The sequence below is a fragment of the Haliaeetus albicilla genome, chromosome 13 (genome assembly GCF_947461875.1).
Source record: "Haliaeetus albicilla chromosome 13, bHalAlb1.1, whole genome shotgun sequence".
NCBI lineage: Eukaryota > Metazoa > Chordata > Aves > Accipitriformes > Accipitridae > Haliaeetus > Haliaeetus albicilla.
Genome location: NC_091495.1, coordinates 36966518 through 36993968, shown reverse-complemented (window position 1 = coordinate 36993968; position 27451 = coordinate 36966518). Strand labels below are relative to the sequence as shown.

The window sequence follows — 27451 nt, the reverse complement described above, 5'->3', positions numbered from 1 at the left end:
GGAAAACATTTGACTAGCTGCTCCACAGTGTAGAAACCGGGTTACTTAAGGCATTTTATAGACTATACTAAGCTGTCTACCCTAAAAAGGGGTACCCTTAAAAAAAAAAAAATTAGAAGCAGGCGTCGTTTTTAAGGCCGCAGGCTCCGTTACCTCCAACGCGGGGTGCAGCCCCGACCGCCCCATCCGGACAGCCTGGGCGAGCACCTCGCACCGGGGAGAAGAGGGACGTGCGGCAGCCTCCCTTGTGCCAGGCGCCTGGGTTTTTACCACCCTCCCTCCCCTCCCCGAGCAGCCGGTAGTTCGCGAAGGCGCCGGGCGGGGAGCGGGGAACCGGCGGCCGCGGGCAGGCCTCGCGCTGAACCCGCCTCCCGCCCTTCCAGCCCGGGGCGCGGGAGTGTGCCCTCTGGCGCCCCCTGCTGGGCCGCGCGTTGTCTGCGAGCGGAGGGGTGGGGCTCGCTGCGCGCGCTCTTGGGGCGGCCCGCCCCTTTCGGGCGCCTCAGCTGATTGCGTTGGCGGGGGGGGGGCGTTGCTTGAGCGCGTTCCCGAAGTCGTCTGCCGCCCCCAATCGAAGCTGAGCGCAGAGCGTGCCGTTCTTCTGCGTCATCATCCCAACGCCTCTCCTCGGCCTATCGGGCGTGGCTGTTAGTGGGTCACCCAATCAGAGTGCTTGCTGCCGAACCCCCCTCCCCCCCCAGCCCAGAGAGGGCCCGGGGTGGGGAGGGGTTTTGGCGGTGCCAATCCGCGCGCCGGGGGGGTGGGGCTTGTGGCCGAGCAAGGAGGCCGGCGCGAGGGGGCGGGCGCTGTGAGGCAGCGCGAGCGCGGAGGGGAGGCCTCGCTCCGGCTCCCGCTCCCGCTGCGCGACGGCCCTGTCGTGCGGCCCAGCCCCGCCGCAGTCATGATCCACAGCCTGTTCCTCATCAACGCCTCGGGGGACATCTTCCTGGAGAAGCACTGGAAGAGCGTCGTCAGCCGCTCCGTCTGTGACTACTTCTTCGAGGCGCAGGAGAGGGCCTCGGAGGCGGAGAACGTGCCGCCGGTGATCCCCACGCCGCACCACTACCTCCTCAGCGTCTACCGCCACAAGATTTTCTTCGTCGCCGTCATCCAGAGCGAGGTGCCGCCTCTCTTCGTCATCGAGTTCCTGCACCGCGTCGTTGATACGTTCCAGGTACGGCTCGGGCGGCCGAGCAGGGGGAGCGCCGGCGGGGCGAGGGCTGCGCGGAGCGGCTCTCTGCTTCTGCTTTAGCCGAGGGGTTAGTTGTTGATGTGTGCCGAGGGGGTTAGAAGAGGAAGAGCCCCAGGTCACTGCCGTGTGGTAGAGGAGAACGGGGCGGGGGCGGAGAAAAGGGAGACCCTCAGGTTAGCGGCAGTTAGTTTTCTCTTTTTCCTATCTCTCAATTCTCATCCTGCACCTGCGAGTATCTAAAGTGGGTCTCGAGGGCTTGTGGCGGTTAGGAAGGCACCGCCGAGGATGACAATGGATTCAAGGTCCGCCTGTGCTCGCAGCGAAGGACCTTCCAGCAATCAAGATTTATATTTCTGTTTCGCAGCCTTGCCTCTTCTAGGAGCTGTGAACTAAGACTAAGCTGGCCTTGTTCTCACGAGGAGTTCTTGTGATTCATAGCTGTGCGCTTTAGTCAGTTAGTGGCAACCTACCCATGCGCTTACATCTAGTGATATTTCTTGGAAGTGTATTTGCTTCGTAAAGAAGCGAGTCAAAGGAGTTGCCCCAGAGCAGCCATATTCCCTCTGTGCTACAGCTGACATGACTGCCAGTCAGTTTAGGGAAATAGCGAAGATGTCCGTCTTTTGCCTGCCAGCAACAGGATTGTGTAGTCTGGATTTGAAATGTCTTGTGACCAGCATCCTACCAGAATAGAGGAAATGTGGGTGCTTGGTCAAATGAGTATCATGTGAGCTTTTGCTTCCAGATGCCAGTCAGAATGTGAGTGTAAGCTGAGTTATGTTTCACTGCATTCAGGGAGTGGATTGGCTGTTCAGGCCAAAAATGTACTATGTCAGTCACTGAGGTCTTGTTTTTTGTGAGGGGATGAGGTGTGAGTGTGTCTTCACTGGCTTGGCCGTATGTTAAAATTTGGTATGTCTGAAAAAGAAACAGTGTAGTGCAGGACTAGGGGTTCTCTAGTGTCACAGTTTACTGCTTTGCACAGGATGCCTGGTCTCTTTAATTGCTGTAAGTAACTGGAAGCTCAGGTTTGTGTTTGCGTGCACTCGCTCGCTCTCCAGAAAGATGCATGAAGTCCCCATAGAGTAAAACTATGAATAAATTAAATGTTCAGTTTTAAAAATTGCTGAATTATTGGGACTGCTTCCCATAATATATTCTGAATCTTGAAAGATGTCCACTTAGTTTTATATACCTACATTGTGTTACAGATTTACAGTTTGACTCGGTATATTTTTACTGCAAACCTTAATATTGCTAATTATTGTTTTGGAGTAGGAGCTGAAGAAACAGTAGAGGAATCAAGCTGGGGAATAAACTGGTCTGTGGATCTTTTATGATTCACGTTCTGAGGTTCTGCTTTATACACCTCTTAAATTATGAGGAAGGAGGGTTTTGTTACATGGATAGAATTATTTTTCAGCCTTCTCAGAATATGGGACTTCTGCTGTTAGTCTAATACATCTTAGTATGTGTAAGCAGTCTGTACACCCCAAGCTGTATCAGAATGAAAAAACATGGGTAGCATGTTAATGGACTTCAGAAATGTTCTCCTGTAAAACAAACATGGACTTAGGTAAATATGCAGAGGGTTTTAAGCTGTGCTTCCCCTATATTTCACATAAAAATAAATTCTAAAAAAATACTTACAGAATTGAAGTTAATAATTGTACTATTGCCTATCTCTATGCGAGCATTATAACAAAAGTACATGAAGAGCTTTGATGCGGAGTGGTTGAATTCCTCAAACAGCAGTGCTGCATGGTTAAGATATTGAGAGTACTGTAGGTAAAGACTAGGGCAGCTGAGGAAGTATATATAATACTGGAGTCTAATGAAAGGCATCACTGCACACAAGTCAGTAGTGGCTGCGGGAACTAAGTTTTGCTTATTAATATTGCTGCTTAATCGGTTGCTATTGAGCCACTTTCAAGTGCTAATTAAAACAAATCTCGTAGCTATCAAAGGGAATCTTGTTATATAGAAAAGAAATAAAAGCATATGATGGTGTGGTGATTTGCCAGCTTGCTGGGGCAGTGGCAGCGGTATGCTTAGAGTTGTGCATGTCTGTTGGACTGGTCAGTCTGTCTGATGTGCTTGTACTAATACATGGAGGTTCAGTGTTGTTTCACCTCCTCCAAGAAGAGGCTTGATTTATTTCTGTGTGGGACAACACTGAACTGAATGATCACTAAGACTTCTTCAGAGATTGTTAAGTAATTATTTCTTTTGCACAGGATTATTTTGGTGTCTGTTCAGAGCTGATGATCAAGGACAATGTTGTGGTGGTTTATGAGGTGCTAGAGGAGATGCTGGACAATGGGTTTCCATTGGCAACAGAGTCCAATATTCTTAAGGAACTGATAAAACCTCCCACTATCCTGCGAACAGTTGTCAACACCATCACAGGTACAGGGCAACAAAAAGATAAACTGGGGAGGCCATGTGGCAATATTCCTGCATAAGTAAATTAGGATATAGCTGAAGAAAATTTAAGTTGTCCCATACCATTCTAAACCTCAGCATAGGTGTATTTAGGGGGAGTCCTGTGTTGGTCCTTTGCTTTGAGGTTCCTTCCAGTTTCAGCACCAGCTGCACTTTTTTTTTTTCTTTTTTTTTTAACTGAAATGGACAGATTACATTTCTAGTTACAGCCATGACATGACTTCCTGGATGAGTTAGTTTGGTGTGGGTTTTTTGTTGGGGTGGATTTTTCTTTTGTTTTTTAGTTATACTTCCCCATGCCTTATTGTGGTATGTTTTAGAGTTGGATGTAAGAGAGATGTAAATAGTAGAATACAGTGAGTCTGGAAGAGTAATTCCTCTCCTACAAAGAGATAGAGGTTCTCTTTCTCTAAGAGGGGATTAATTACAATTAAGTTATATCAGGCCAAGGACTTGTTCTGGGGCACTGTCTAACTTTTGCAGTTGTTGTGATTGCCTTTGTTTTTCCAGGAAGCACTAATGTGGGTGACCAGCTTCCTACTGGACAGCTATCAGTGGTGCCTTGGAGACGTACTGGTGTAAAATATACCAACAATGAGGCGTATTTTGACGTGATTGAGGAGATAGATGCAATCATTGACAAATCGGGTATGGAAGTTGCTTCTGGCTAAGATGACGGTAACTTGTCCTGATAGTGCCTGAAGAGAGATTTAGGTTCTCAAAGAAGGGTTCCCTCATCTAAGTGTGGGAAGCTCTATTCCTATTGTTACTCTGTACTGCTGCCAACTTGTAGGTGCTATTCAGTCAAAAACTTTAGAGAGGTACCAAGGTTTTCACTTATCCTTGTTCCTGAGGTCCTGTAAGCAATTCTGTATTGGGAAAATAGAAGGTGAGTGAAAATTGCGCATAGCACTATCTCCTTAGTTTCATGCACCTTAGTTTTGTTGGAGTTGGCAGCTATTGTCATTGGCCATTAAAATGGACATTGCTGGTGTGTACAAATGAGAACCACTGACATCTTCTCTAGAAGTCATTGGGAATGAGAAAAACGTTGAGTGGGCAACATAATGAGCCATGACATTTCAAAAAGATAATAAATTTCCTTCCTCCCCATTGCTAGTTTTTCCACACACATTGGGATTATTTTGATCAGGTTCACGTAACCTCCCATATTTACTGTATTGTTGCAGGTTCCACGATTACTGCTGAAATCCAGGGGGTGATTGATGCTTGTGTCAAGCTGACTGGGATGCCAGACCTTACCCTCTCCTTTATGGTAAAGCAAAGCTCAAGGACATATCTTTACTTAAGTATTTTGAAAAGGGTTTCCCAGCCCTGCTACTAGGATCTCAGTCTCACGCTGATGGATTCCGGTAGATCAGAACTTGGATATGCCAAACAAAAAGAGAAAGAACTGACAATGGAAACTCATAGTGAACGTCAGCAACTTTGAGCCTAAAGGTTTTATATTCAGATTCTTTAAAAGTGTTGTTAGTCTGTGCTGTGACTAAGTTTCTGAGATACAGTGGTGCTTTAGGCAGATATCCTGAAGGGCCATCTTTTTTATGAGTATGTATCAATGTAATTGTTTGACATGACTAAATTTTCTGAAATAGGATAGAGGTTCCTGAGTACTGCTATCGCACAGATGTACAGCATCAAATAGCTTAACATGTCTGAATGTAGATACCTTCAAATGGACAGAGCATGTCGAATGGTAGGCCCTTCATGGATAGAAGACTGAGAAGAAGAAGAGGTTATTTTAAGTAGTACTGCCTTCACTAACCTTGTGGCTTTCTTTTATTTCAGAACCCTCGGTTATTGGATGATGTCAGCTTTCATCCATGTGTGCGTTTTAAACGCTGGGAGTCAGAGAGAATACTCTCCTTCATTCCACCTGATGGAAATTTTCGCTTGCTCTCCTACCATGTCAGTGCTCAGAAGTAGGTGATGAATGTAGTGCTGTGAATTAAGAAATTTGGATCTTCCTGGCTGGGGGAAGGGGGAGGGGTGGGGAAGAGGAATTGCTTTTAAAGATCAGGTGGCATGTGGTGCCAAATAAAGTAGAGGTGCATGGTAACTTGCACTTTTCCTTTTTTAAAACACGTTTTCTCCTTGTTTGGAGCAGTGATTCTGTCATTTCTTTTTGGTCAGCCAGCATTTTTCAAAGACTGGTAGCAGATGAACAGGCTAGAGAGGGAGAGAATTAGGCAGTAATGGAGTAATCAAGCTGTTGATTCTTAAGTTTATAAAAAAACTTTTAGAATAAAACAAGATAGTTTGGTAATCTTGGTTTTTTGACATGCCTTTTAATAGAACTACAAGTTCTCATCTACTGTTTGCACTCTTTTCTAGAAGCAGCTTACCAAGTAGTAATTGGGGTTACAGATGCTAGAGCGTTTTCTTAGACTTTGTCAGACTTATCTCAAGTAGGTGAAAATGAGTGGGGAAACCCAACCAAAAGCACAAACATGAAGTTCAAGTACTGCTGCACTGCCTGGAACTACTTACCAGCTTGCTTGTGACATGCAGAAACATTCCTCATCCTTTGCTCAAGTCTCCTGTTGTACTGGATGTAGTTACCTGTTCTGTAGAGAGGTCGAAAACTATGAAATGGTAAGCTTGATTAAAAAAAGTGTAATTAAGACTTGAGAACAGGATTCTGAGTTTGCTCTTAGATCAAACAAATGAGCATAGGATTTCCTTCCCTTTTAAGGAAATTTGGTTTCCAGTGTTTTCAGTGTAGAAGGCAAGGACTGAATCAGGAAAAGCAAAGATGAAGGCAGGAGATTAACCAAGGACTTTCTGTTCATGTCTTTATTCTAGCCTTGTGGCAATTCCTGTCTATGTTAAACACAACATCAGTTTCCGTGATAGCAGCTCACTGGGACGTTTCGAGATCACAGTGGGGCCAAAGCAGACTATGGGGAAGACTGTAGAGGGAGTGATGGTCACTAGCCAGATGCCAAAAGGTGTCTTAAATATGACCCTCACGCCCTCTCAGGGAACACATATCTTCGATCCAGTTACAAAGGTGAGAGGAAAGAGAGAAATTAGATTTTTTTTTTTTTTAATCTTTTTTACCTTTCAGCAAATGAAGTTGACCTGTTTATGCTTACATGAGCATTTCCTTGAACACTGCTTTTCTGAAGGCAGTATCTTTTCTTGGGCTAAGAACTTTTTCTGGACAATTGTATACTAGAAGTTGTCTTAATCCCCACAACAAATAGCTCAGTGTCTGGGTGGATTGTAGTTCCGGTTGCTTGGTGTTTGCAGAAAATCCAAGAACTGGTATTGTATGACGAGGCATTAGTCTGGTGAATGCTTTACAAACTTCTGCTTATCTAGTTGTCATGCCTAGCGCTGCAAGTTAGACTTGGTCCTTTGCAAACACTGAGGATTTGGGTTGGTTAGTGGGTTTTGATTTGTTTTGGGGTGTTCTGGTTTTGTTGTTTGATCCTCTGCCAGAGTTCACTTTTTTTTTCTTCTTGCAAACTTAAATTTGGTGGTTTACCCACAGTAGAGCCTCAAGCAACAGTGCTTCAGCCACTTGGAAAGGAGGCAATTCTGCATTGTTTTTGTCACTGTTAAACATAAGAAGTGGGGCCTGTAGCACAAGCAGTGGAAATATCATTCATGGTAGGCTTTTTGTTTTTTTGGTTTGGGGTTTTTTTTGTGTCCCCCTGGAAAGAGAGAGGGAGAACAATGGTCCGAGGCAGCTGCTCCTTAAGCCTGTACTGTGTCCAATATGAAAGGCAAGATACTAAGACAAAGATGTTTTCCATAAAGAAACATTAAAAGCTGTCATTGGAAGGGGACTCTTCTTTAGACGGTGTTACAGCATTTCTGTTTCAATGCTGCATTTTCTGTTCCTTGAAGTTATTGTCATGGGATGTGGGGAAAATAAACCCCCAGAAGCTGCCAAGCCTGAAGGGGAGCGTGAGCCTGCAAGCTGGGGCATCAAAACCAGATGAAAACCCCACCATTAACCTGCAGTTTAAAATTCAGCAGCTGGCTATATCTGGTAAGTGACTGTCAGGTAAAGCAGCTGAATATTCTCTGTCAGTGCTCACTCTTCACATAGCTGAAATAGCTCTGCAGACCTTCTGAAGTACATTCTATCTGAAACATGTTCTTCAAGTAAAACAATTGTGTGCTTTGACTACAGATACACAGACTTGTTCTCTCGATGCTCTGTGAAACAGCCTATCTACATTTCCTTGCATTTTGTGCTAACAGACGTATAAAGAATTTTAGGGTATGGATGTGTTTGTAAAGAATGATTCTGACAATGAGCAGTCAGAGCTTTTCTCTGTTCTGTTTACTGCTTGCTAAAACTTTCCCTATGCTTTCTGCACCTCTAGTATGAGCTTCTGTTCCTTTATCCTGAAGGACTGTCTGCTTTTTTTGTGGCAGCAGTTAGTCTTATGCTGTGTTTGTTTGCCTTTAGGACTGAAGGTGAATCGCTTGGACATGTATGGGGAGAAGTACAAGCCCTTCAAGGGGATAAAATACATGACAAAGGCTGGCAAGTTCCAAGTCCGAACCTAGAGGATCCTGATAGTGAGGAAGAGCACTTTTCTGTTTCTCCTGTCCCTGGCTGTTGGATTCAGCCTCTTACCCCATCCATCTGTTTAGGGTTGCTCCCTTGCCTGTAGTAACATGAGCAGGAGAGACAGTGCTTAGGGTGCTGGGGAGCAGGGAGAAGTAAGGTTGACCTGGAACCATCTCATTCCTAGCTGAGTCTGAATTATTTGGAACAGTGGTAAATGGGAGAGGCGTTCAGGTCCCTTGGGATTAGTGAGTCAGCTATGTAAGCTTGTATCACCTTCATTTTGCTGTCTTCAAGGAAATTCTAGGCATTTATTGCCTTTTGTAACTCCTCTTCCTTATATTTTCAGTTGGCTTTTTATCCCTTTGTAGATGATACAAAGTTGAATTTCCACAAACTTCACCTTTAGTGTGATGGTCCGGCATCTGCCCTTCTCCATCACTTAGCATTAGGGTGGAGAGCTGTATAATTCTGGGCAGCAGAGAGATCACCTAGCCATTCTGCCTCAAAGGGACTGGAAGAAGTGGAAAGGTAGATTGTCCCACCTAGGATGGGATGTTAAGAAGTCTGAGATTGGGGATGGTGCCACAGAGGGAAGAAGTGGATGCTTTTTCTAGATATTTCATAAGCCATCTTGGTCATCACGTATCTTGAATCTCTGGATATAGACTGGAAAGCCATCCAAATCTTAGTATGGAATCCTATGAAGAGCTGACTGTAGCACATATGATCTTGTAGCTGATGGGTGGTGACATCTGAATGTAATTCTGCTTCTCTTATTTTGTCAGTATTTGAAGGTAGGGATTCTCCTAGCTTCTTTGGGGAGTCAGGGAAGAGACAGAGAGGGAGGAGAATTTTTGTGGAGACATAGCACTCCGATGGAAACTGAAGCTGTGGCTAAATGAAGATGATCTCCCTAGTAACTTGTTGGAACCTCTTTTTGTCTCTGCCTGCCTATTACAAATGAAGGTGATACTGCTGTTCTCCTGCTCACTGATGTCTTTGAGATAATTGTGTCCTGGTACATTTGTAGTGTTTCTGGCTCTCCTACCTCATTCCAGTTCCTGTACCAATCAGCTGCTCTGCAGATGGATTCAAGCCTATGCTGGATTTTTCACTGGGACTATCTCTTCTGCAGGAGCTGTTGCTGCATCTGCCCATTCCAGTCTGTGCTGCATCTCTCTGTACAGCATAAATATGAAATGAGAGGCATCTGCACTGTTCGTATTGTCTGTAGTGTGCTCTTTGGCCACTAGATGCCAATGTGTTTTCTCTGTGGTAGCAGAACTTGTCCCTAAGCTGCTGTACCTGTGACTACAGCATCTGTCAGGTGGCTGTGGAGTCCAGCACGTGCAGTTCATGCTTGTGAACAGAACAAGGTGACCCTAAACGAAGGATAACATACATTGTGGTTTGCATGCGGTGGATACTTGCAGTGAATGAGTGGCATCTTGCTTGTGGAATTGCAAGTTCTAGTGCAACCGATGAATGCCATAGCAGGTAGCCTTACTGCTGAGCATGTTCAGTGCAAATATAACCTTCACCAAGGGCATCAATAAAACTCATTTTTACATGTCATCTGTGTCATTTCAGAGTGGTTTTTGTGGGCTTTACAGGAAATACATTTGGTATTTGAGGAGGAAGGTAAATTATGCCAATTGGATTGTGGATATTGGGTGCCTTAGGGAGATAAATGTCTTTATGCAATTGGGATTGTAAGCCTGGGACTAAGTCACTGTCTGAAAAGCTAAAATTAATTACTTTCTTGGTAATTTTTCTTAGTGTTTCCCAAAAGGAGTGCTGAGCTCCTCCTAGAACCTCTGTGAAACTATCTTTAGGAATGCAGCTGAACCATTTTTGTTTACTAGGTTGTTTACTAGGTAGGATTTTGGGTAGCAGGCTAAGGGCTGTGCTTCAATTACGAAGACAATGAAATACCTCTTCACCTTCCTGCTCCTCAAGTACTGATATTGTCCTTTGGCTTTGTAGCTTTGTTTTTTAAAGTATCTTTTCTTTCCTGCTGAAGTGATTCATGTTATTTGAGATATTGAAAGGCTTCTTATATGCATAAGGGTGTCTGGCCCTTATGACAAGCTTTCTGTATCAGTCTGAGGTGACTGCAAGTTCCTATGGAATGAAAGATGAAGCAGGGCAGAAGAGGGAAGCAGAGAGCAACATCAGTGAGGTTAACTTGGTAGGCAATATAGGGAGTTTTGGGGGGAAATGTGAGGTGTAGCTGTGTACTTCAGATACAATAAATGCTGATGTTGACTTGGGTTCTTAAAGAACTTGAGTGCGACAATATCAACTGCAAGCAGATGGTAGTCATTGTCTTAGACCTTGTCTCAAGATGGTGCTGCTCTGTGCTGGAAGAGGACAAGAAGGGGAAAAAACAGGATAAGGAGGAAAAGCTGATGTTGTAGAGATGGAAACCACTGCTGCGATTTTTATCAGGGAGGGTTGTAATGGGTAAACAAGCCAGAGAAATGTAGTTAAATGCACTGAGCTAGGTGGCAGCTTTTGAGAAATGAAATGCAAGAAGTGTAAAGTAAGGCTGGAGAATATAAGTTCTAGTAATTGGACTGGGATTTGGTACATCTCCCACATTAAGGGTCTGTTACAAAATGAGGGATAAAGAAGCATTTGGGAAAATGTGGAGTTGGTTCTGGGCTCTCCTATCACCTTGGATATTTCATGTAAGGGTATTTTCAAGGAGCTGGTAACAGCTGTGATGTAAAACTGTTCTCTGCAACTTATGTTTCTGTAGGATGTATTTTTCTAAAAGATAACAGTATCAGGTGTGGTTCAGTTATATTTTATTGGTGGCTGTTAGATCACATCAAGCTCAAATAATGTATTTAATAGACTGTTTGAATTGTGGAACAAAAGTTGTGTTCCTGAGGACACTCACCTGTGTTACTCATTGGAACAGTTTTGGGTGTTTTACAGGCTGCAAATACTTGGTAAGCTTATGAATGCCAGGATAGCAAGGCACAGCAGCACTTCAAAATAGGTTTAGGGGTGAGGAATGGAAATTAATTTGTCTTTTTCTCAAGGTTAATAATAAAATACAGTTAACAACAACAAAAAAATCACACCTAAAAACCTGAACTGTGACTCTCTCTTAATAAACATCTTGGTGGTTTTTTCCCCTTCCACTGGCTGGAATATGGGACTCACTGCTGAAGCTAACTGGACTTATAACACCATTTCTCTGAGGACATTAGAGATGATCTCTTTGAGGTTGGTTTCTAAGCTGGTAGCTAGAAAGACATGGACCATTTGTAAAGTTGCCATTTATAAAACCCATTTGAGAAAGAATGGGCGTCCTTACCAATCTCTCTTCTGTACTTACTATATAAGCTTTTCTATTTGACTAGAGGCTGTGCTAGTAGATCACCAGAGAGCTCCTTAAAACTGTGAGAGTAAACATGTTGAGTTACAATGTTTTGAATTTCCCAAATAAAACAGCCTAGTCTTCTAGCTACAATGCCTGATTGATACTAAAGTTAAAACTCCTTTTGTAGCCCCAGTAAATTTTTTTTTCTTTTGTAAAACAGTAGCCACACCTGCTTTCTCTTACTTTAGCAAACAGTCGGACAAGAGAGAATCTCTCAAAGAGGCTTAACTCTTAGGACGTGCATAGATACCACTTAGCATCACATGGCAAGTGCAGTGCAAGCAAGTAATGCTTGATTACTGAGACTCTAGTTCACAGTGACTTGGTTATACCTGTCCTGTCTTCTGTTAAGGGACAAATGCAGCCTTGTAACATTTGGCTTGTGGATGTAAATCCAGCAGGCACCTAAAACTGCTACCATTACATTTGTCCTTTGTTCTGCCCTGCTGTGCTAAAGAGAGAGCTTTTGCTTTCCTATCAGATGATAATGCACAGAAATTTAATAGTCAAAAAGTAATGTGTTGATTCTGTGGCAGATAAGGCTGGTGTTAAGATTTTTACCTATTCCATATTTAAATAAATATTTAGTTCCTACCAGGAGGAAAAGCAAGGGGAAGAATAGAATGTCCCAACAAGCATGCCATCCTGGATTTGCTCAGAGAGTTTAAGCTCAGATTCAGTTAATGAATCGGTTCCAAACTGAAAAAGCAAGTAGTACATTGATATGGAAATAAGCAGCCCATGCCTGCAGCTTTGCTCTTTCTATTGGAGTCAAGCTGAAACCAGCTTGAATAACCAAAGTAAAATGGTACAAGGACAGAGCTTAAGCCTGACTGGAACGTCTTCCAAATTTACAGCCAAATAAGGAGGAGGGAAATTAAGTTTTCAGGAAATCTGTCCTCTCTGCCTTCAGTTTACACCCATTCCCAAAACAACATAGCTGCTCATGGGATGCATGATGTTCTCTATTGGTTTATTCTCTTGACCCAAAATTTATTTTTGATTGTACTAATGTGATTTGATGCAAGTAGAAAGCTTGGGGATGTCGGGGGTAAAGGAGTGTTAGCTTCTGATAACCTGTAATAGGGAAAGGAGAGTAATTTGAGAATGTGCCCTTCTGACACACTGCAGTTTGTTTTCCTCTTGTACTGAAAGTCATAAGCATCTGGACAAACGGGAAGCCCTGTCAGCATCCTTAAAACACACAGAAGGAAGCTGCGAGAGCATGGCCACAAGACTGTGGATGGTTCATTTTTCTTTCTCAGGGTTTCATGTTGTCCTGAATCCAGTCAAGATAACGATTCACATTTGTGTAAACGCCAGGTATGTCTTTGCGGCCACAGCCTATTCCCCAGCTGATGATTCCAATTAGATACATACGATCATCCTTCATACAGACCAGAGGCCCTCCAGAGTCACCCTACAGAGAAGTAGCAGGTTAGTAACAATCTCCTTTTTTGTTTGTTTTTGTGTTGTTTTTTCCCCCCACTGGCTTTAGTGGTGCACTAATGTCTACAGAAATACCCTATGTAGTACGCTCACAAACAAAGAGCTCTTAGTAACAGCACTTTCACATAAGCCACTTTTGTGTTCCAGACTCCCTTAATGCTCCTCTCATGGGGAGAGACCCCCAAAAAATGTAACTAACATTAGAGCATCTAACTTTGTATGGTGCTTATTTATGAAATGTGGGTGAGACGTTGATAAGAAGAAAAAGAGGAATGCTCTTATTCAAGCTGTAAAGATCCAAGGTGTTTTATACTGCTGTAACAGTAAAGCAAAATTATTAAAGAGCTGTTTAAACAGAAAGGATGTGGATTGAATGCATGCCCTCCTTTTTTCTTATGTTACAGCTGCTCATTCCCCACCATCTTTTGGCCTTTATTCTCTTTTTCTCCACTTTTCAGTATAGCAGCACCACCTTCCTCTTACAGAACCTCCTGCTGAGTGTTTTGCATGCTCACATAAGAGAAAATATTAGGAAATGCTGCTGAGGTGGAGTTTCCTGCTCAGTTTTGTGTTATTTCCTATATTTGGGATTTTCAGTTTGTATTGTTCTTTTTTGCTTGTTTAAGTGTGGCCTGCTTTCCCAGCTATGAGGGGCAGGGGAATTAAAAAGAAAGAGGAGTCAGCAGTTCTGTTCTGTTCAACAAAAGTTTACTAGAACTTCCATGTAGCCAAATGCAGAACTTCTTTAAACTATTTTCTGAAGCTTTTTGTTTGGTTAGCTCAGACTATCAAGGACAGACATAAAAAGAAAAGAGGAACAGAATTGGGCTTACCTTGCAGGCATCATCAAGGTGCCTTGTGTCTCCTGCACATAACATATTGTCTGTAACTGTCCGGTTGTCTAGATGCCGTGTTGTGCACCGACTGGCTGGAAACAGTCTGACGTGGCCTTCCTTCAGGTGCTCTGAATAGAATGGAGAAACTGGAAGAAAAATTACAGTATAAATATGTATACACGTCTGTGTATGTGTATATATATATTTTTTAAAAATTGCAGTTCAGGTTTTGTAGTTTAGGGGAAAGTAAAAAGAAGTAGCTGGGGGGGGGGGGGGTGTGGTGTAAACTATTTCCTTGCCAAAGGGTCTTTTTTAATTCTTGGGGGTTCTGCTTTGCTATTGAGAATAGCTTAAATCTAGTTGAGAGAGAATATTGCTGCTTTAGCAAGTTTAAATGCTAAAGAGGTTTTTGTAGGCTCCAAATTAAACACTGCTGGGTTTCTTGGATGGATAAGCTATCTTTGCACAGTTACATCAATCAAAATGAAGTCACAGGAGGTGCCTATGAAAATCACTAACTGTATGAAACAGGATCCTGACTTTTTAGTACTATACTTGCGCTAACAAAAATCAGATGCCTTGTCGTACACAATACTGAGTAACTGGATAGGAATGTACGCTTGTATTATGTTGGAATGGTAGGGATTTTTTTGTTTGTTTTGGATGTTGGTTTTATTCTCCTGCATAGCTGCAATTGCACAAAGATGAAATTTGGCAGGATTGTTGTTTTTCAGTATAGTTTTGAATTACAGTTGCAGCATCCTTTCCCTCTCAAAGAGTTTATCCTGTACTCCCTGTAAGCAATGCTGAGGACTAGCTTTAAAAGCACTTTGAAAACCCTTTATGCCATACTTATATGTTAAATCTTCAGGTCTGTTCCAAACCCCCTATGGGTTCAAATCATAATTAGGTCTTTTTATGGTGGATGCTTCACAGTGTCTGTCTCAAAGAGTTTACAAGTTAGAGAATAAAAAGAAATCAGTAGAAAGTGCCAGTAAAATAACAGCTGGCTTTTTTTGTTTGTTTTACATGTAGGTCAGCATATTTATACTTTCAGACAGGTTTTATTCCTGTTCGTTGTAGCTCACTTTAAAAAACATTTAGCCTTTTAATTTATATCTGGGATTGTTACTTCTGTAGCTTTTTTTTTTTGTTTCCTTATCACTGCACAGCCAATGTATCTTTGAGAATAATGCAACTACCTCCAACTGTATAGTATATTCAATCTTGACAGAAATGTATTTCTGTCAGAATGACAATATCTAAATGTACTCAGTACAGCAGAAATATGGCAGCCCTGATTGCAAATTTTCTGTTTTTCCTACCTTAATCATTGTGCCATTTTTTTGTGTTTCTACTGTTGGAGAGTATCGGGGAAGACTCTACTAGCCCATGCAGCTGATAGAACTCAGATGAATGAAATAACTTAGACCAAAACTTGTTTTTGTGTATCTCCCACTTATGCATATATTTTGTGGTGCTGACATAAGCCCACATAATAATTTGGGGGGTCGCACATTACACCATGCTAAAGGCTTGAATTCTTTGAGGGCAGGGGACCCAAACTTTGGACATAGTATATTCTGTTTACATGTAGACATGTATCTTCTACTTACATTCTTCGTTTTTGCCATAACCAGAGATCTCGCATTCAGTCCAGTCAGGCAGCTGCAGTTCTGGTGTTGGGAGGCAGGCAGCACGGACAGTGTCTGTTTCAATAGCACAGTCTTCTGCATCCGAGTTCAATTGCAACAGAGCTGAAGAGGGGGAAAAAAATCCCCACTTTGTTAACCACAAACTTGAGCCAAATGTGACCTTTCCAGTCACGAGGTCAGAAAAACTCTTACCAATATCATTGTTGAAATTTTCTGAGTCAAATCTCTGATGCACAGTGTAGTTCTTCACTTGAAACTTCTGTTCATTTTCTTCGGGTGTTGTTCGGGAAGTCCTACCCAGCACAATCTTCAGCTGATTTGTACTAAAGCTGAAGAACAAGAGAGTCTTACTTTCTTCCGAAATTAACTGGACTGGACCCTTCCCCTGAAGATGTGCTGTTGGAGCTTCTGCTTTTCTTATTTTAACACTATTACTACTTCCTTACCCAGGCAGTTTGACCTCAAGTGTCCTATTTGCCTTCGTTTTTGCGCTAATTGCTTACAGCCATCATGGCAAAGGTCCTCTGCCAGCCCCTTGCTGTTCTCAAGTTTCAGATGGCTCTGCATCTTTATTGACAACTTTGTTCTTCAGCTATTTGATACTCTGCTATGGTACCTTAATGCCATGCTGCTAGTTTGCCCAGTAAATGCCTGTCTGTAATGCTCAGTGCAATTAACTATATAAAGAACTTTTTTTCAAGTCTTTTACCCTTCCTGTAAGGCTATACTGGATGCTTCCATTTTCCATACTTTTTTCCCCCAGGCAGTACTGAATCCTCAACTTACCCTTCCTCAAAACAGTGAGCAGCTGACAAGACCCAGCAGGAACTGATCAGAATTCCTCCACAGAGGAAGTGTTCTCCAGGAGCTCGGCGATACTTCACAAAGATGGCAGCTTGCCATGGGTGAGCTGCAATGTCTGCATAGGAGCCACCTTTAATCCTGTACTGGTGTACTCTGCGCTGCCGTAAGCCACAGGTGGCTGTGGATGAGAAATCCAGAAATAGGCTTTTTGTTCAGGAACTCTTGCTTTGAGTTTGGGTTAAGAGCCTGTTAGTCGTCAGTGCATGTTGAGGCAGCCTGGCATGAACTGTTTAGTATCTGACTCATTCCTGTTTCCTAGGAAACTTGTATTCTGATTTGAAAAATACAGTAAGGAAACCCTGCCTTTTCTGTCCTCCATTTCTGCAGTCTTCCCTCCTGGCAGAGAAAAAGGCACTTCTGTGAGAGTGGAGCCACAGAATCTCTTTCTATTCCAAAAAAATAGAATCTCCCTCCCCTCCCCCCCGCTTTTATTTTACTGTAAGAGGCTTGAGTTTAATAGAAATGACATGCAGAACAGTAATGCCTCAAAGAAAGACAAGAATCAGGAGTGCTAGGATCCTTACAGCAAGTAGGCACATTGCAGTACTCCCATGTGAGCTGATTTCCTTTCAGTACATGGCACCAGGGCTTGCTGTCATTGTCAGGATTCCTGCAGCACAGGAAAGAGAAATGCTATTTGTATTATCAGATCTGCAGGGAGTTTGGGGAGACCTAAAGGTGGCAGACTGTGACCTGAGTGTACTCTTTTTGGTTTTTCTAGAGATACAGACGGCCCTAGGGGCATGTGGAATTTGCATTTGTGGAGTCTGATGTTAGAAAAGCATAGATAGGTCAGGTGGAATAAAATTACTATTGTCAGTGAGCTTCATTCCCAGCAGTAATGTATTTCCTGTGCTTTAATAATCCATGTAAAAGACTAGAGAGAACCCTGCCTCAAGAAAGTTTGGTGGGATTTTTTTAATTCTATAACTGACTACATACCGGCAGAAATTGTGACTATCAAGGCCCAGCTGGTAAGCATCTCTTCTCCAAGCAGTATATATCTTGTTGACAAGGATTCGAGAATTCCACCTCAAACAGGTAGCTCCAGAACTAGTAACACTGTGGCTGCCTCGGTAATCTGTGCCTCTTCCAGATTTGCAGTTGATGTTCCCAACTTCAATAAGAAAGCTGCATGTTAACCAATGGATGTGAACCTGTCAGCTGTCCCTAACTGTGATTTCTGTCAAGGTATCTATATATTAGCTATACTCACCTCAGTCTCTCAGTGTCGTAAATATTAAAAGCTTAAATATGATTTAACATGAGAGTCTCAACTTTTCAAGCTACAGAAATAGCACAAGTCCACAGAGAACCTTTATATATGCAGTGAATCACGGAAGCTCTAAAGTCCATTCCCTGTTCCCCTGCATGTACCTTTTGAACAGGAGGGCACACTGCAGTGTTCCCAGATGTACTTTCCCCCTTTATAGATATAGCACCAAGGTCTGGAATCCTCATCTGGGTTTCTGAAAGAGTTATGATATTATGCATCATTATAAAGCTATTGTTATTAGTCCCGTGTCTGCCATCTAATTTGGTAACTTAAACCTGCTCTGCAGTGAAGATGTGGACTGAACCATCAGAAGTTGTTTGGATTCCTATTTTAATTATAAAATTGTGGAGTACATGGAGGTGAGAATGAGGCAGCCAGTAGCTAGCAGGAGTGGACAACTTGTTTGTGCAGTTGAGTTCCTGTGCAGGAAGCACTATATTTTTAGAGTTTTGAGCAGGATCTGGAGCTGCAGGAAACTGGCTTACAAAGGGAGTTTTAAGCATGGAGAAGGGACAAGGAAAAGACTATGGGGTGAGAGATGTATACATTTTGTAGTCTGTCATAAGCATCCAGTGTAGGTAGATCTGAAGTTCAGATATGTCGACAGAAGTTGCAATTGCTGCTTATGGGCTGTGTCATATTTGCACCTGTACAGCTTGTTCTCTGCTTGGTATTAGTTGCGAACAGCCATTCCTTGGCTCCAAGCTCTTAGAATGGGCTGATTCCTGTGGCTCTGACCTGTGTGCTATCAGCCCCTCACCTGCAATGGTTGTGATTGCCCAATCCCAGCTCGGCAGCATCCTCTCTTCGGCCACTGTACATCCGGTCCATCAAGGCATTGCTATTCCAATTTAAACATTCAATTCCGCTCTCTGTCACGCTCCATGTACCCCTGTATGTTACTCCAGCATCTTTGTAGCACTTAACTTCAGTGTCTGAACAAAAGGGAAAAAAATGTTACTATAAGGACAGCATCCAAACCTCTGCTTCCCCAGTCTCTGTTCTATTTAAACTTGGCTCCCAGATGTCTTGTCTAGTAAGTCAGTGAAAATGCCTTGCCAGGCAGACTGCAAAGGTCTTCAGCTCCAAAATTCAGAGTTTTATAAAAAGACACTGAGAACAGCCCAGGTGTCCTTCTTAAAAGTTCTTTGTAGTATTAGCTCTAGAATAAAAAGAGGCGACTTAACAGAGAGCCTAATATACAGCAGCAGCTTATGGGTACCTCATCCTTCTGCACTGCATAGCTAAAACCAGTAGCATTGTTCACAGTAATTGACATGGTATACTCACCTATTTCACACTGCTTCCCAGAGAAACCTTGGTGGCACTGGCAGATGAAGAGTTGTGGGGAATAATATGCCTGTGAACACTGGCCCCCGTTGTAGCATTTATTTCTAATGCAGGCTGTGGAATAAGCAAAAGCCAGGAAATACTGTTAGATTTCACATAAGTAAGAAGCTGGCAATGTATACCCATCTTTCCTCTCCTGTCAGTCTCCTTTATCCTGTTCTGTTTTTCCCTGCTTACCTGCTATTGTCATGTGCTTACAGTCTTTTTGTGTAGTGCTTACATTCTTCCTTTGCTCTGTTCTCTCCACATACACTATTAGGAGCCTTCCTCAGCCCCTCTTAGTCCTTCCTCACTCCCACTTAGTCCTGCCTGAGTTGGTATATATTAGTATTTTCATTTCTATCCTATTCTATTTCAAGCCAAATTTTCTGTGTGATAACTCCTTCCCTGACAGTGGAGTTCTTCTTTAGGATGATTAGATGGACCCCAGCATTTCCTTTCTCTTTTTTGTCTTCATACTCACCTCTGACAGGCACAGTGTGGCAGCGACTCCGACCACTGTCGCACCTACAGTATTCTATTCTGCTCCCTGAGAGCCTCAGCCAGGTCTCCCTGTGCTGGTAAATTTGTCCAGATGAATTCTCTGTGCAAATGGCTGTAATAGAAGAAAGAAAATCCTCTTTTAGAGATTCAGGGAATAGACCTGGCTGAGCAAAAGAACTCCCTTTTTTTACAGGAGAAAAGTATCCATGATAGAAGCATCTGTCTAATGGCCTGCCCTTTTTCCTTCTCAGTTCACTGTTGTCCCATCTCTCTCACTGCTGTGTTGCTGGATGTACTGTTCCACTATTGAACGGCCTCTTTTGCTTTGAAGAAGAGCAGAGGGAGGGAAAAACTTTGAGCTGTGGATTGTTATTAATGGTCTGGTATTTTGCTTTCTGAATCTCTCATCCAGATAACCATGACAAACAGCTTTCAGGCTCCATTCCCTCAGCATCATCTGCTTTCCCCTCCTGTGTTCATAAAGCTCCAGGTAACACGGTTGTAGTTTGCCTGGCTTACCTCTAGATCTGGCTCCCCGTTTGAAACGCATGCGTAAGCCCTGCAAGCAAAGAAGTTTAGTTCCGTGAGTAACTGTTCTCTTCAGAAAACTGAGAAAACAAGTGCCTCCGAAGAGCCGGTCCCCTTCTTGAGGTCTTGTAAATGAAGGGAGCTCTGAGCAACTGTCTGCCATCCTTGTCAGACAGTACAGCAAAAAGTGCCTTTAGTACCTCAGCATGGGTACCGAGAATTGTAAATCATTGAGTTGCCACAGATTACCAGGTGATTGCTTGTCATATGAGTGATGTGAACTCGGGATATGCTCTGCTCCCATTGTGCGTCATTATGTGCTCTTGGGGCATTGCAAGTGCTAACTAAAGCTTGACAGCTTTCTGCTATTTGAAAGAGGTTCAAGCAAATAATTTCCAGAGAAGTAAATTTGAACAAGCAGTTATTTTTGCTCATTGCCATGGAGTTTCCCCATAAGCCTTTGTAGCTTGATTACCTTTGAGAGATATGTCTCCTGCAGCCAATTAAATAAAATATTTTGGATAAAGTTTTAAGGAAGAAACCAATTTAGAAAGCTGTTTTGATCAGGCCACAAGAGAAAGAATAACATAAAAAGAAAGAGGAAGGCTGGGATAGTAATTTTTTGAGAAAGAGACTAAACATTTTAGAATTGTGTAGGGTTTACTCAAGCTGTGCAATGTGAGGCTTAAAGTGAGGGGACATGGGAACCATCGATGTCCAGTTTTAAGTGAGAGTAATGATGAAGGTGATGACAATAGAAAGAAAATTAAAGGGTGATTGCAATGGAACTCTTACTAACAGTGAAAGCTGACAGTGAACAGATACACCAAGAAGATGTGGAGAAGACTTGCTTACTGAAATGAAAACCAGCCAGGATAACACTTTACTGGAAATCCCAGCTTAGAGGTAGACTTCTTTGTAAGGTTTTCCTTCCTATGATTTCTAGTGACATAACCAGCTTCTCCTTCTGTCTGATGCAGACAGCTGGAGTTGACAGTAAGGAAGTGCTGCTGAAAACACAGGAGGATGATGGCAAAAGCGTTGATGCATTAGCCTCTTACCTGGCATTGAGCAGTCATGATTGCTCCCACCAGCAGGAGGAGACATGGGAGTTTGCTTGCCATTCTGAGTGTTTTCCACATCACCTCCAAATCTCAAGTTAATCTATAGAGACAAAAGAAAAAATAAGATGTTGAACAAAGGCATTTTTACAGTGTGAATGGAGTTCAAAGTTGTAAGTTTAAATAAAGTTTTTAAATTATGAAAATTCTTTTTACATTAAAACACACTTTCTACTCTGCAGTTCTCAGCCATCTGGTCTAGCTGTCCTGGTGTCCCTGGACAGGGAAACTGCCACGTTGGACCCAGATGTGTTTTTACTTGATAAATTTAGAAACCCAACAGGCTAAAGCACATCGTTTTAGGTCTGGAGGAAACTCGGAGAGTGTTTCCTGGGGAATAACACTGGTAGAAGTAATTTCAAGTCCGTTTTCCCAAGGTTGCTGGAAGCCAACAGTATCGTGTGTGTTATTAGGGAGATGAACTTTTCTAATAGAGGACTGCAATGCTGATTGGAAAGTGTTAATTGAGATTCAGGTTAGTGAGGCCTACCTAAGAGATCTCTTGCACAAAACCTGCTGAAGGGTCAGCCTGTGATAATAGTGGTTTAAGAGGATTTGCAATTTCTGCACAGACTGCTTCTTTGGGTGTGAGTGAGGGCTTCTCGCTTTTGTAGAGGATGCATCAGCAAGGAGACTTTTGCTGATGATAGGTGGGGACAGCACTGCTATGTCTTTGATTTTTTAATATTTCTACAGCTTCTCTCCAGCTGAGCTTTTAGTTTCTACTATCGTCATATGCTTTCGCTAAAAAGGGGGAATATGGCAGTTGGCTGACAGGCTAGCTTTTGGTCTGGTTTTCTCATTTATTTGTTGCAGGATCTTTCCATCTATCACTTCTATGCAGTCACAACTACATCTTGTTCCCTCTAATCCCTTCAGCAGCTTTACACTTCAGACAAAGCCCTCTTCCGTCCCACGTGAAGAATTTCTGCTTCCTCCAGACTGATTTACCGAGTCTATCTCCTACAGCAGTAGTCTCAGGAGAGAACCTCCAACAATCTCCTATAGGAGATCACTAGCTGGTATGGTGTGGCTGGGGTTAAGAATGAATCTGTATTTCTGCCTCCATTCATCTCATTTGCTTTGAAAAACTACTTCTCTCTTCACTCATCAGAGGTTAATTTCCTACCTGGTGAAATTGCTGGTCTGACCTGGCCACAGATAGCTATAGGAAGGACTTTTGGGTACTGTGAGCCATCTATATTTCCTCCTACTGTAGCAAAGTTTACTTCTGTCTGGCCTTGAGCAGGCAAGTTTCTTGGCAGAAGTGTGAATTTACATTTCTGTAGCCACCGACTGCAGCAAGATATGCTACCATCTTGTGCCCTGGTTTCCCCTCCCCCAGTTTGTTTCCTGACAAAGCAGGAAAAATTATTTCTTTTACCAAAGTGGAGTGCCTTGTGTAAGTGCTGACTGGTTTAGGGCAGCCGCTGGGTGGAGAGAAAATTCTGAGCAGTGGAGGGTGCACTCGTAACACAGCACAGTCTTGAGCGTATACAAAACTTTACTGCTGAAATTAAGCAACACAGGTTTTTTCCTGTGCTGTGCTAAATGCCATTTCTAGTTTCATCCTCACAGCAGAAAAATACACTGCATGTGACAGACAAAGGCAGTGAAGGGCTTTCCGAGGTGGTCTGTTGCCTATGAAGGCAATGTGCTTTGTTGTGCTCTTCTGGCTCCTCTGTTAATCCCTGTAGGAAAAATCCCCGAGAAGACATATTTTGCCCATTCTTTTACCTTGGTGACCTTGTAGTAACTGTAAAAGGTCAGGCAAATGTATGTGTGTAAAAGAACTCCAGTAAAAAGAACTCCTGACCTTAGCAGTATGAGTTTTGTAGCTAGCAAAGTTCTGTTTTATATTTAGAAACACTGCTGAACTTGGGGACTTTAAATTAGGATTTATTGGTACACCAACAGGACTCTTGGTGGAGGAGAGGGGGGCAGGGAGGAGGCTGTTCTTCATGCAAAACTTAAATTAGTAAGATGGATACAAATGATTATACAGTGTCAGAAGTTCAGAAACTTAGTGTCTGTGGGACTTTTTGGAAACATGGCATTAAATAGCAAGGTACAATACATCTATTAAAAACTGGGAAGGTATTACTGATTTTCACAGCTGAGTAATAGCTTTTAAGGAGTGGAGTTGTTATTATGTAATCTGAACTCTTACAATAAGACAAATAACTTTACAGGTTTCCTGACCTGAACCCATAATTTTCTTCCTAAAAGTAACAGTTACTCCTGCATGCAGTAATAGTAGCTCTTTTTTACAATTGAACGAGACATAAGTAATCATCAGCATGAACAGATTTAGCTTGATCCTCCATACTAACCAAGACTGCTATAGCAGTCAGTCTAGACGGCTGAGATGATGAATCATGAGAGCGTGATGTAGATGGGAACCCCCCTGCTTTGAACAAGTCCAGCACCAGAGGTCCATTTTCTCTCTTCCTTTAAAAATATAACGCCTCCTATACAAACCAAGAGCTGGGAGTGAGGTAGAGTGGCAGGCAAGAAGATATAATTTCATTCCCCAATCTCTTAAGATTGCTCTGCAGTTCCAAATCTTTGAAATAATATTCAGGCGCTGTCTCCCACACTATCAGCTTTTTATCATCTACATTATGTGATCCCTGAGCAAGTAGAAAGCTAACCCAATTATTTGAGAAAACTACTACTTCCCGAAATTAGGAGCTCAGACTCTGTTTATATAAAGCCAGAGAAGGCAGCTGGATAAAAGCTGGTGAAATTGGAGTGTGACAGATGAATGAGTCATAAATAGGGATTCAAGGCTAAAAAAGGGAGAGAATTTGTTTGGGTTTTTTTTTTTTTAAAGATTTGTTCAAAGAAAATGCAAAAGGCACAAATTTTCCAGTCTCTGAAGCAGAACTGGGAGTACAGCAGGATAGTTTAGGCTGTGGTTTCTCATCAGTAGACTGCACAAAGAAGAGACTTAAATTGCAAGTCAGACTGAAAAGATTCACAGGAACAGCTACCAGAGAACCTCAGTTACTCCAAATCTTGTCTTTAGGTCACATCTTGATGATGAGATCCTTGTAATTCAGAGCAAGTCTCAGGGATTTATATTAGTATGCAGATTTTGTAGTATACTTTTTGTATACTTCCAAGCCTTTTCTCACCTCTTAAGAAGCATTTTGCTTTGTATAGCAAGCCTTTTTAAAAGTTTTGAGAGTGATTTCCAACTAGACATTGACTTCAATTGAATCTGAACTAAATCAGCAGCTTTCCCGAAGCTGAAGTGGATGATCTGAACTGCTACTCAGAGTTATTTGGTTGCTGCTGTAACCCTGTGTTACATTATCCTTACTCCCTGCAGCTGTAGCTCATTATTGGAGCTATGCAGGCTTGTGTTCTGAATCCCACAGTGGCAAGGTTTTAACTTGCTAATTGTTAGTACCACTGGTAATCTTTGTTGCTATCTGTGGAGAAGGCTTGAAGTTCTTACTGACAGCTTTAAGAAAAGAGATTCTGCTAGCTAAGTCCTTGTTAAGGAAAGGTTCATTCAGTGAAACTGCCTTGTTAGAATTTCTCTCTGGGAAGCACCATAAAGAATTGTTGAGACCGCATTTCTGAGGTACCTGCTAAGATGCCCCTGAAACAAGGCAACACTGGTGATATCTGAATTTTTTTTTCTTTTTTTTTTTTGTTCTTGTGGGAGAACAGAGTGGCAAAGCTGGCCTAACTAAAATCTTGGAGGAAGTCCTAGCTGCCTGAAACCAGCAGGAAACTATAGCTAGTTTTCAGGAGGGGGGGTGAGAAACATCTTTTAAGTTAAAAAAAAAAAAAAAAAAAAAAAGGCAGCCTTTCAGTCTCAGAGACTGGCATGAAAGGAGTCCCTATTTAAAAAGCACTGCATGGTTTAATGAAGTTTATGGTTGTAATCAAGTTTAGCCTATATAGTCCACTATACAAGTGGATTCTAGTATTATATAGCATATTGTTATACTGCAGAACGTGACAGATAGTTTCCCTAAAGTTGTCTTGCATTGGATGCCACATCCTTTCTTCCACTTATTTCTGCTGCCCCTGTTCAGGCTAGCTTATCTCATAATGCTGCAGCCCTTCCCTGCTCCTTTCCCCCTCTCAGCGGGGGGGGGGGGGATACTTGTCCATCCATTGGTGGCTGCTGTCCCACTATGCATGGAAATCTTGTAACAGATGTTGCCAGATGTGTATTTTCAGTTTGGGAAAGGTACAACTTAGGCCAGTCAATTGGAATGTTCCGAATGATAAGCCCTATCAAACTGAAACCATATGGCTGTTTGAAAAATACCATGTTTACAAAATTCCAAGCAGAAACCTGCAAGCAATGTGCTTTCTGGTAGGGCTCTCCTAAACAGTTTGTGCCTTCTGCTTTCACCCTTTGCTTCCTCTCTGATCAAAAATACTCTAGCAATAAGCCAGAGGCCTAGATGTGGTATTCTGACACTTTGATTCTATGCTTCCAGGTACATGAGGACATAAAGATATACGATGCTCTAAATTTATCTCTCTTTGCTGAAGCATCGGCAGCAGGAATACTTTAAATCCCACATATTAATTTATTATTAATAACAGCCCTTCTAAGCAGTAAGAGTTTGAGTATTACCTTACCTATGTGGAGTAAGACCTAAAAAAGGGATGTATCTTATCAAGGTCAAACAAAAAGTCATTAATAGAAATTAAAAGTAGCTTCCCCCCCCCCTCCGTATGCCTCCCAATAACCTTAGTATGTCCATTCCAGAATACTTTGGTTCTGAATCTATAGCACTAATAGCTTTCTTGCTGATGAACAGCTATCTTGATCTTCAAGCAAAAGACTGCAGATCCTTGCTGCCTTTTCCTGCCTTCTGGAGAAAGTGCTTCTGTATGCCTTTTCTAAACTGAGCAGATGAATATCAGACTCGTAATAATTAAAATGTAACAATGGACAGACCTCTGCTTTTGGGGAAAAGAATTTAAAAAACAAAATTAAAAAGTAGGATTCTGTAGTCTTCGAAAGCATCAGAGGAAATGGGTATTTCAAAATCTGGCTTTGTTTTGGGAATTATTCTCAATATTTCCTGTGGTTTTGGCCACATTTGAAAAGAAGCGTGTTTAGGGAGAACTGAAGACCCGCCCTCATTCCTCTTTGTCCCTCCATTATCCTCGTTGGGAGCCTGGGGTGAAAGGCATAGTCTGATTTCCTCCTAGGAAGACAATAAAGTATCCTTTCACAGCTAGCTCCTTGGTCTCTCCTTACCATCAAGATATTTGTCTGTAACTCTTTCTTTAAGTTCTTTTACTAATGTTCTTTGTGCAGAAGACTCCTCCCTGCTAACTGGTCAGAGCCTGAGGCTGTCAGCCCTCTCCCTGGAACAGCTGAAGCTCTCTTGTAACAGCTGAAAGCTAGCAGCTTTACCCAGCATCATGAATCTCTTCAAAAGCTGAAAGGCAATAGCTCAGTTAACTACCCTGGGGCTTCAGTGGAATTTATTAAATAATAATATTTAATAGTATTTAATGGCAATGCCATTGATGTTGAAAAGGGGAAATGCACTTTTTGAAACAGGTGCAGAGTAGTACCTACCTTTTTGCTTTTTCTCTTCTGTAGTCTGCTGATGATTTCCTTTCCACACGGGTCTGGTTTTGTGTTTTCTGCGTCTCTGCTATGATCCCTCTGAACAGCTCCTGTCCTACTTAGAACTCCACTCGAGGGGGTGGAGACTCCAGAGGGCAGCAGGGCGTGCTTTCCCTCACCCCCGCCCCTTCCAGAGGATCGGGGAATGATCCGGGACAGGGTGGCTTGTGTCCGGCGTACTGGGGAGTGACTCTGTGCGGGACAGGAGGAGAGCTTGCTTGCTGAAGTGAGCGGGGCATGCTGGGTTTTACTGCCGGTTTGTTTTGTTCTTTCTCTCTTTCAGTCAGACAGCAGATTCAGTCTTCAAAGCGGTTTTTTCCCCATTGAACACCTTAAGCTTCAGTGACAGTGAGAATAGTATGTATCCCTTATGATGAACTGTCCCATCGTGCTTCTAGGAATGCGAGGGGGGCAGTGCCCCAAGTGAATGCACAAGTGTATTATTTCTAACATGACCAGAGGTCTGCAATCTGTAGACTTAGTCCTGGTGCTGAGAAACTCCTGTTTCAAGCAAGAGCATAGTGTGCTGTGCTCTGAATGGCATCCGTTGAGAATCTTTGGCAGAGAGACCTTGACCTGTATGTGGAGCAAAGCATGCCGTGAGCAGTGCCACTGGGAGAAGAAATGGTCAGGGGAGCTCTAAAGTTAAGTGGGGACAATGAGCAAAACTTCTAAGGATCCTT

The 27451-nt window shown here is 42.7% G+C and overlaps 2 protein-coding genes across 3 annotated transcripts; one reads left to right on the top strand and one right to left on the bottom strand.

Annotated features, from left to right (window-relative positions):
• The first annotated feature begins 768 nt into the window (after nucleotides 1–768).
• AP3M2 (adaptor related protein complex 3 subunit mu 2) lies at nucleotides 769–9764 on the top strand. The gene is made up of 8 exons (XM_069800862.1): nucleotides 769–1171; nucleotides 3427–3598; nucleotides 4145–4282; nucleotides 4825–4910; nucleotides 5444–5577; nucleotides 6461–6668; nucleotides 7514–7658; nucleotides 8085–9764. Exons 1-8 carry the CDS (start codon nucleotides 899–901, stop codon nucleotides 8183–8185), a joined length of 1257 nt encoding a protein of 418 aa, XP_069656963.1. The 5' UTR covers nucleotides 769–898; the 3' UTR covers nucleotides 8186–9764.
• A 1221-nt stretch (nucleotides 9765–10985) lies between these two features.
• PLAT (plasminogen activator, tissue type) lies at nucleotides 10986–26907 on the bottom strand. 2 transcript variants are annotated; one of them, XM_009925036.2, is made up of 14 exons: nucleotides 26718–26907; nucleotides 21089–21191; nucleotides 20019–20058; nucleotides 19480–19611; nucleotides 18957–19070; nucleotides 18427–18601; nucleotides 17768–17859; nucleotides 17333–17507; nucleotides 16915–17000; nucleotides 16313–16508; nucleotides 15719–15855; nucleotides 15488–15628; nucleotides 13869–14017; nucleotides 10986–13006 (listed from the first exon to the last, which is right to left on the bottom strand). In XM_009925036.2, the coding sequence occupies exons 2-14, from the start codon at nucleotides 21167–21169 to the stop codon at nucleotides 12848–12850; spliced, it is 1677 nt and encodes a 558-aa protein (XP_009923338.1). In that variant the 5' UTR covers nucleotides 21170–21191; nucleotides 26718–26907; the 3' UTR covers nucleotides 10986–12847. The 2 variants fall into 2 exon arrangements, with proteins under 2 accessions (XP_009923338.1, XP_069656962.1); XM_069800861.1 differs by lacking the exons at nucleotides 17333–17507; nucleotides 17768–17859.
• Nucleotides 26908–27451: the final 544 nt, after the last annotated feature.